The following is a 10,239-nucleotide window of genomic DNA, read 5'->3' as shown; positions in this document are numbered from 1 at the left end:
GTTCTACTCTTTCCTATAAGGTCGCTATGAGTGGGAATTGACTTGATGGCACATAACAACAACAACACTTTCTAACCTCCCTTTTGATAAAGAGAACGCAGTCCTCAAATTCAGAGACTTTGTTATTGTTGTTAGTTGCTGTCGAGTAGCCTGCAACTCATGGTGACCTTATGTGTAACAGAATGAAACTTTGCCTGGTTGTGTGCAATCTTCACGGTCATTGCCATGTTTGAGTTTGTTGTGGCCATTGTGTAGTGCCTTCCAATCTAGAGGGCTCATCTTCCAGGACTATATCGTACACTTCTGTTGTGATCCAGAGGGTTTTCAAGTGCTAATTTCAGAAAGAAGATTGCCAGGCCTTTCTTCCTAGTTTGTCTTACTTAGTCTGGAAGCTCTGTTGGAATCTGGTCACCATGGGTGACATTTCTGGTATTTTAAATACCAGTGGCATAGATTCCAGCATCATAGCAACATGTAAACCACCACAGTAAGACAAAATGACAGATGGGTGGTTGGTTGGCAAGTGTATTAGTTATCTATTGCCAAACAATGTATGTAACAAACATTCACAAAACCTGAGTATCTTTTAACAATAAACCTTAATTGAGCTCAGGAATCTGCAGGTCAAACATTAAGGCCAGTGGTTCCTTTGTTTTCCGTCTGAGCTTGTGCTAAGGTCTAGTGGTTAGATTGTAATCGGGCTCTTGGCTGGTGTAGCTGGGCTCTGCCTCATGTATTTCTGACATCCTTCCATCAGGCTTACCCAGGCATGTTCTCATTACTAAGGAGTCATACCAGTCACACAAGAGCTTTTCACGCCTCTGCATGTGTTAAATCTATTAACACAGCATTGGTGAGAGCAATGGCTGACTTCAGAATCAAGGGATGAAAAAATGGACTTTGCCTCTTTAGTGATAGGAACTCAAAGTCATGTGGCAGAGGCACAGATATAGGAAGGAATGAGAGCTTGCATTAATGGTCTCACTGTATCTACCACAGCAGGCAAGACTGTCTAACTAGAATTTAATAGCATTTTTTCCATTGTATTTACTTTTTTAACTGTCCTCTTTTTCTGACAAGAGATACAGATTTTCAGTTATGACAGCTATTAAAATTTCCTTTTAAAACAAATTTATTTGAGAAAAATATAAGTAGATGTAAGGAAAAAGTCTTTTTTTTAAAAAAGTAGCCCATGTGGTACACAGGTATGGCAAAAATCATCAAGGTGGAAGGGAGTGACAGAAGTTTGGAGAACTTCGAGCCAGGGTGATTGCAGTTAAGATAGTGAACAGGGAGTGTATGCAAGTGACATGGCAGACTCAACAAAATAAGCTTAATAACCGCGTGTGCAGTTGAGTTTGGTTAAACAAACATTTATCAAGCGCTGACTACCTACCTGATGGTGGCAGGAGCCAGAGATAAAAAGTCCCTGTCCTAAAGCAGTTTATAATCTAGTGGGTGAGAGGCACATAGCAGAGAACTTTGAAGTACTAGGACAAATTGTGGGTTTAGTTGATGTGCTCTGGGTACCCTACAGAAAGGCCACTAAGTTTAGGTTGAGGAAGGGCTCCCATCAAGATCCCTAGAGGAGGCTCTGGTAGAAGGAGTTGAGGTTTCCCTGGAGAAGCGTGAGGAAGGCTCTCCAGCGTAAGTGAAGGCATGGAAGGTGTGATATTCTTTTTGAGAAGGTTCATTTCTTATTGAAGCCTGATATTGGAGATAGGAGATGAGAATGAAAGGTTGGGGGCATCCAGGTTGTAGACAGCCCTGCTTGCCAAGCTTAACAGTTTACAGTTACCCTGTCACGGACAAAGGGTGTCATTGCAAGTGCTTAAGCAGGGAGATGACATAGCCAGATCTGTGTTTTAGAAGGTTCATCCACCCTCAGCGGCCTGCAAAGTGATATTTGTTGCTGTTGTTAGCTGCCGTCAAGTGGGCCCTGATTCGTGGCGACCCTATGCACAACAGAATGGAATGCTGCTGGGTCCTGTACCATCCCCATGATCAGTTGTAAATTGGACCATTGTGAGCCATAGGGTTTTCACTGGCTGCTTTTTGGAAGTAGATTGCTAGGCCTTTCTTCCTAGTCTGTGTTAGTCTAGAAGGTCTGCTGAAACCTGTTCAGCATCATAGCAACACACAAGCTTCCACTGATGGTCAGGTGGTGGCTGTGCGTGAGGTGCGTTGGCTAGTAGTCAAACCCAGGTCCCTCACATGCGAAGTGAGAATTCTACCACGGAACCACTAGTTCCTTCAGAAGGAGATATTACTGGACGTCTAATCTAACTACTTTAGAAGTGTGTCTGTGTCTTTACAAAAATTCCTGTCAGATGTTTTTCTAGCTTCTATTTGTATATCTCCAGTGACAGGAGGCTCATTATCGTGCAAATGAGGCTGTTATAATACTAATTTTAACCAGGTGCAAAGGATAGGCTTGAGGGACACAAAACTCTGGTAGCAGGGGTTGTTGCAGTGACCCAGGTGAGGGATGCAGAGGGCCTGAAATGAATAGGGAGAGTCCAAATATAATGATACAGGAGTGAACTCCTTTGGCTAATGCTAAGTGCCAGAAAATTGTAAATTGTGGTGATGCTCACTTTAGAGCCCAAACTTACTGCATAAACAACTCCCAAAGCACACAAATATGTATTTTTTTCTTATAATTGGACAAAGCAATGCTGACACCCAGTGGCTGGTTCATATCACCCGCGGTTCACAGAGAAGATCCCGTGGGAGAGGGAAGTCAACTTGCCTGACCCAGGCCGGCAGAGCATCCTGGGAGCTTTAGCTTAAAGGGCAAGTCTAAACTCAGCCAAAAAGGGCCAGCCATGTGATATGTTTGGCACTACATAAAGGATAGTTCCCAGTGAGTTTAATGCAGACAAAAGAGCTAAATTAAACCTACAGACGAAAACAGCATTGCATCAAAGTCAACCTCTTCCAAACAGAGGCAAAAGCAGTTACCCTCCAAGTTCCCCAGAGAGCTCCTCTCCAAAGCACCAGTAAGAAAATGGAATATTTAAAGGTCGGTTCCTCAGTTCCAAATCAATACTCTGGTTGTGTCACAGGGAGGCAGGCAGGGTTCCTGCTTTGGATGGAGGCCATTCAAACCCCTTTCTGACCCAGAGGACATGTTAGAACAATAAGGAACTTGACAACTTAGATGGGAAAACTGAGGTCCAGTAAGGGAAGTAAGTTTCTTAAGGTCTTGAAGCCAACTAATGGCAGAGGAGAGACCCCAGCTTAATTCCTGACTGGTTAGACATAATGGCCGTAGCTCTAGCAGCCAGTTTGGGCCATGTGACAAGGGCCATGTTCTAAACATGGTGGAGCAGAAAGATGGAAGTAGTCTGGGTCACTGATGAATTCACAGAGCTGCCATACCACCCTGGACTGCCGACCTCTAGAGTTTTATGAACTCTCATCCATGCCCAAAACTTGAGTTACCATCATTTGTTTTATAACGTTATTTGAACATCTCAGAGGAATGTTCAGAACCACACTTAGGATCTTCTCCCCACAAATTTGGTTTTGCTACAGTGTTCCCTGTCTTAGTAAATGGCACCATGATCTGTTGACAAACCAGAAATAGAGGAGGCATCCTTGACTCCTTCCTCCTTCTTATCCTCATGTCTAAAGTATCACAAGGCTTGAATGTATTGTTGCCACGTGGAAGCCTGAGATTGTGCTTGATGTGACTCTTATTGGCCAATAAATGAGAGACGGAGGTGGGAGAGCAGAAAAGGCACCTTTATTTTGTTGTACAAGGAAAGGAGGCAGTTGGAGCTGCTGCTGCCAAGGCTGCTCCGTGAGGGCAAGGGGAAAGGTTATTTTTAAGGGGTTTACAAGTAAGGAGTTCATACAAGTTACATCAGCAACATTCTTAATCATACTAGGCAGGTGCAATGAGGTTTACATATAACTTCATGCATTGCCAGGATTTTTACGAGGCAGGACAAGCAAAGGAACTAGGATTCTAATGCAAAGTTGTAAGGCAGGCCAAGCCAGCTGCTTGAGGCAGTGGAATTTTCGGCAGTCTGGGGACCTCTGCTTTAATATTACTTCCTGGATATGCCTTATATCAATGCATTTCTTAACGTCCTCCCCACCACTATCCCATTCCCCTTCCTGATTTATTTTTTGCTTTAGCATTTATACCATCTGACAAATATTTTATTTATTTGCTTTTTCTTTTAAACTTTTCTCCCCACCAGAATGTCAGCTTCCATACCTGCCCTATTTAATGTTCCCCTGCCCCCTTCTGAAAGACACTCTATTATATTACACTCTATTTTTTTTCATAGCTCTTAAAAGTATCTGGAATGATATTTATTTGCTTATTGATGAGAAGAGGAAACTTGTCTGTCTTGTACATTATATAATATTGTAGCTCATAAAAGAGGAGTTGTCTGTTTGGTTCACTGCTGTAGCCCCAGTACTTAGATCAATGCCTGTCATAGCTGCTCAGCAAATGCTTGCTGAATGAATGAATATGCGCCTGTGTACACACACAATGTGCATGTAGTGCTTAGGTCACAGCCGTACCTGCAAAAGGTTGCACAGCATCTACCTGGTTATAGTCTAAAATCCCTCCACTACCTCTGCCTTGTTCTTTTTGTAGTCTGTGACTATGGAAACCCGTTGCTGCTTATGTGACAAGGACTCCAAAAGGCAGACTGGTCTGAGGTCTGATAAGGAAACAATTATTTACTTCATTCCTGGCTTCTGAAAAGGGAGGTTGGATACCTGGAGGAGGATGTTCAGTCTAACCTGGTCTGTCACTTTTATTTTATGCTGCTTTCCCTTATAGCTAGCCATCTGTAAGGAAGATAGTTGGCCACTGGTTCATGCCTTAGGTTAGCTGCTGGTTCTTGACTAAATCTGTTTATTCATTACAAAATAATAATGATGAATACTTACTCTATTCAAGGTACTGCAAGGCAAATGGATGGAAGGTCTTCCTGCTTCCACTCTTGCTAATTCTCTGACCCTACTTTTGCATTCTTTACCTAGCAGCCAGAATAATTCTTCCCTTTCCCTCTTGTTTCCCTCCTTCCCTCCCCTAGTGGCTTAACGCAGTAAAATTTGTTTTTCCTTCCAGAACAACCCAACATTTATGTTCCTGGTCAGCGGACGGCTGCTCATGTGATTATTCAGAGACCCAGACACCTTCTATCTTGTAACTCTGAGCTCTTTTAGGGCCTCGGAGACCTCTGCAAAAAGGAAGGATCATGAATGAGAGATTTTTTTAAGTCAAGGGAGTGATCTCTTTAAAATGCAAATTGTACAAAGTCTTACCCTGATTAAAACCTTCAGTGGCTTCCCACTTGCTTCAGAATAAAATCCACACTCCTCACTGTGGCCCACACGGCCGTACATGATCGGACCCTGCCTACCTCCTTCATCTCTTCTCCCATTGTGTTCTGCCTCCTCACACACTTTGCTCCAAGCCACACAGGACTTTCTTTCTGTTTCTTAACACACTATGCTTTGATCTGCCTCAAGGGCTCCCCATTTGTTATCCCCTTTGCCTGGATGTCTCCAATTCAGCATGGCTGGCTTCTCTGGATTCAGCAGAACTCAGCTCAGAGAGGCCCTCCCTGCCTGCTCCATGTAATGTCCCCTTGTCTCTTCTCAAAGATACTCTATTATATTACACTCCATTTTCATCATAGGTCTATCAGTGTCTGAAATTATATGTATTTTTTTATTTTTTTTATTTATGAGAGTAGGGACCTGTGTATCTTATATATGATTGTTCACTTTTAGAGCCCAGATGAGTGTCTGGCACCTGGTAAGTGCTTGGCACTTGTCTACTGAGTACTTACCTTGTGGTAAGCACCCTTCTACGCACCCAGATATTAACTAATTTAATTCTTGCAACAACCCTATCAGGTCAGTATTATTATGATCCCTATTACATAGAAGAAACTTAGGCCCAGAGAGGTTAAGTAACTTGTGTAGGTTTGCACAGCTAATTAGTGGAGAAGCTGGAATTCTGATTCCAGCTATGAATCTATGATGCTGGCCACTCTACAATATGGCCACTAATGAGAGACTCCCAGTCCTGGAACATAATTGCGTGTCATCCGGTCATCTCACCATCGTCAGATGCATAGATCTGCTCTATGACATTCCTGCTGACATTTCCAAAACCTCTTTGAGTTCTTTCTGGTGGCAAAGTGTCCACTCCTCTTTAGTAAACCCATTCCATTGTGGAATGTTAATTTTCCCCTCTTATTGAGATGCAATCTGCTTCCCTGTAGCATAACAGAAGTTCCATTCCTACCTGCTCAGCCCTCAAAAGGGGCCAGCCCCTTGTGCCCTGTGAAGTCTATCAGCAGGGGTAGGGTTGCCCTCCTGGCCATCTCTCCTCCCAGCTGAAAAATGCCAGGTTCCTCTCTGGCATGGTTTATCTTCCTTTCTCTGCAAGGAAGTTTTAAGTCTCTGCCAGGGCCGTGCGTAGGGGAGCCCATTCTTTGTTCCTATGCCTCTTCTGGGGAGCTGTGGGCCAGACCTGAGTTAGTGGGGTTTCTTAGCTCGTCACATCTGATTTCCCTGAATCACGTCTCACAGCCAAGATGGTAACAAAAACCCAGATGGCACAAAGGCAATTCCTTCCCGGACTGTGGGAGCTGTTATCTGGTACTCCTTGGATGATGCTATTAGCATTACTTACAGCTCCCGTCCCTCCTTCACAGCCTGAAATCGCAAGCGTGGGAGAGGCTGATAAAGGAACTGGCTTCTATATGCCTTTCCTTTCATTACTGATATGCTTGTCCCTTGTGGGTTTCCTGCAGAATAATGGAATTGCGAAGTGAGGAGAAAAGCTATATCATCGGTTCGGGAAGATGGAGGTCCATTGTTATGGACTGTCTGGGGGCTACTGATTCAGAGGCTAGGGGTGGGCTGTGTTTACAGACAAAATAAAATATTGCCCCCCCAAAAAAAGGAGACATGGTATAGGGGAAACTGATCTGTGTACAAAAACCAGCTATATTTATTTGTTGTGTGATTATGGTTAAGTTACTTTACCTCTCTGAGCCTCTATTTCTTTATCTTTAAAATGGGCAAAGAATACCTACCTGGTAACAGCTGTTATGAGACTTAATTACACATTTTGTATTTATCCTGCCGTAGGTCCTCAATACACATTAGTTCTGATCAGTTGGACAGAACTGAGATTTATTTTACAGAAGTCTATGTTCACAGGATTTAAATTGCAGCCCCAGGCATCTGGCTAAAACTGCTTGTTAAAAATATTGTGGTCCCACAGAGAGTCAGAGGAGCTTCTAGTATAGACAACTAAAAATGTTCAGTTCTTAACAGTTTTGCAAAATGCTTTCCCATGTGCATTGTATTTAATACACATGACAGCCCTATCAGGTAAGAATAATTATTTTACATTTTGCAGCTTAGGAACCTAGGACAGAGGGAGGTTATTTAACTGGCCCAAGATCACAGAGTGAGTGAGTGATTGGTCTCTGCTATAGCCCAGAAGACCAGGACCAGGACCTTACATTGAACACAGGTCCTCTGATTTTAACTCTGTTCTGGCTTTCCTTTGTCCAACATAGTTCCTTGCTGGACTTGTAAGCAATGAACCTTATTACTTTTTTCTGTGTCTTCTAGGTTTGTGCCTGGCACACAAAGGGCACCAAATATACATTTGTAAAACAAAGAAAGTTTTAAGCAGTTAGGGATGATAAATGAATTTTTTAAGAATGGAACTTAATGTTGTTTGTGGTTATTCTGATTTCTGGCTTCCCTCCTTGGTTAGGATTGTTTTTTTTCTGGTTGCCCTGAGAAACATACCTCTTCTGTAAGGTAATTCCCTCTAGCTTGCCCCAGTTTTGTTTTTTTCAAATAAGATTGACCCTACAGAACTGTTTATTTTTAATGTACAGTGATTTCGTTCTTCCTTCCTTCATTCCTTCCTTCCATCCATCTACCCACCCACACTTCGTTCCATCCATCCACTCACCCACCCTTCCTTCCATCCATCCATCCATCCATCCATCCATCCACCAATATATATTGAGTTTAACCTACTTGCCGGGTACACTGGTACTGGAATATGATGTGACTGGAACCCTGTTTTTGCCCCATGGAGCTCAGCGTGTAAAAGGGGATCCCGTGTTCATGATGATTAAGTGCACGTGGACATATCTGGAATCCAAAAACAGCTCTGAAACTTGCCAGATACATAACGTGTATTTCCTTGGTCAAGGTACTAACCTTTCTGACCCTGTTTTTTCTTTTTTAAAATGGGGATATTAGTTTGTAGAATTATTGTGTTATTAAGTAAAGTAATTTGTGTTAAATGCTGAGTACATTGTCTAGCACAAACTAAGCACCCAGTAGATGTTGGTTATTGCTTTTATTAGTGAGGGACAGATAAGTAAAAAAGATAAGTAGAATATAGTGTGGGTGATGCTATAATAAGGAAAGGGTAGGAGGCCCTTATCCTGGCTTCCTGGAGGAACCTGGAAAAGGTTTGTTGGAGGAAGTGACACTCAGCTAATAAGGGTGAGCATGAGTTAGCCATGTTAAGGGAACATGGAGCATTCTCAGAGGGAGGGAACAATATGTGCAAAGGCCTGCGAGAGAGAGACAGCATGCAACACACATGTAGTTCAGTATGGGAAGAGAAGACATTTGAGGAAGAGCGGTGAGAGTTAAGGTCAGCGTCCTGCTTACTACATTTTTCTTAATGTTCCTCTTCTCCCTGCCCCTTCTCAGGCTATGGCCTCATCTCCTTACCCTACTTTTCCTCTTTGCACAGCTGTGATTAGCTAGGGGCAAAGGATGCCTGAGAGAAAGTTGCTTCTCCTTGGTGACTTACTTACAGAATTGCTGATGCAGGTACCCCATGAAAAACTTGGAGCCATATTCTATTTCGAGACATTTCAGTCTTACACAGCAGACCCAGCTGCTGCTGTTTGCCTCATTACCCATTAAGGGACATTTGCATGCAAGTAAATGGATTCCTCACCTTGTTCCCCTGGCAGATTTGTCGAGGGCTGGCTGTTTGTCCAGCAGTGAGCAGGTTGGGGTGCTTCCAAATGACACTTGGTAGGACCATACACAATGACAGGCTAGGGGACACTTTATGGGTCATTTCTACTCTACTGTGGCACATAAAACTGTGAAAATTCTAATCCTAGGGCCCAGGAATGACAGCATGTAGCAAAAGAGTGGGACTGGACTGGTGAGCAGAGAGTAATAGTGGTGTTGGCAGGAGATAGTGGTTGCCAAACTGTTAAAATTTGCCTCTCTGATCTACTATCAAGGGCAAATATGTGGCATGTCTGCCCTACTCCTTTATGTACCTATGGCAGGCATTACTAGTTGATGGCAGCACTCTTCTTCTGAGCCTAGACAGATTCTCAGAATTCTTCTAAACATAGTGCTCTAGGGATCCACTGCTGAGTGTTTGGAGTTGGCACTCGTAGTAAAACCCACTTACGACCCTCATTACCTCTCTTTTGATATGTGGGGAAAGTCAGACCTATCAAAGTGAAGCACTTCATCCCAAGATTAGCCTGCTCATTAATGGCCAAATTTAGGCTACAGTCCTATGCTTCTGACCCAAACCCTCTTAAAGAATTTACTTTCTTTCAAGGTACCATGAGGGTCAGTTAAAAATTCTTCTTTCTGAAATACAGTCGTCAAGCTGCTCTCCTGCTCATCATCCTTCAGTAGCTCCCCACTGCCTGTAGAATAAAGCCTAACCATTTCAGCAAAGCATTTAAGTTTTCCACATCCTAAGCCCAGCTTTAGTCAAGGAGGAGTCTCACCCCATTGTTTATTCCTTCCCCATCCAACCTATCTGCATTTATCCTCCAAACCTGGTGTCAAGCCTTTCAGCGTCTCTGAAACTGGTCAATTTCAATCCTACTGACCTTCCCCTGAACACCACTAACATTTATGGTTCAAGCCACATGACTTAACAGAGTTTTAGAGATTTTATTAGGGAAGGAATGACATCTGTCTAATACTGCTCTAGACCCCAGCTGCCCTGATCCACTAGAAAAAAATCAGGCCACACCCAAGAGCTGACCTTTTAATACACATTGACCCTTTCACCTGCCAACATAGCTTATCTGGTTTCCCAGTATCTCATCAATCTGATTGGTGTTCCTTTGGCTTGAGGTGGAGTGAGACAGGGGAAGTGGGTGAGGAGGAGCATAGAGAGGTCTCCCTTTCTCTGGAGGCCTTCATTTAGCACATATTGTA

At 43.2% G+C, this 10,239-nt stretch overlaps 1 protein-coding gene across 1 annotated transcript in view; it reads right to left on the bottom strand.

The window, feature by feature from the left end:
- Positions 1-5,379, bottom strand: part of LOC101343484 (MKI67 FHA domain-interacting nucleolar phosphoprotein-like) — a 38,123-nt gene extending 32,744 nt beyond the window's left edge. The window contains 1 exon segment of the mRNA XM_012560108.1: positions 5,299-5,379. Within this exon segment, the coding sequence (XP_012415562.1) occupies positions 5,299-5,379 (81 nt within the window).
- Between the last annotated feature and the right edge of the window lie 4,860 nt (positions 5,380-10,239).

Source organism: Trichechus manatus, unplaced genomic scaffold, assembly GCF_000243295.1.
Source record: "Trichechus manatus latirostris isolate Lorelei unplaced genomic scaffold, TriManLat1.0 scaffold00011, whole genome shotgun sequence".
NCBI lineage: Eukaryota > Metazoa > Chordata > Mammalia > Sirenia > Trichechidae > Trichechus > Trichechus manatus.
Note: the sequence above shows the minus strand (reverse complement) of the source record. Positions and strands in the feature narration are given on the sequence as shown.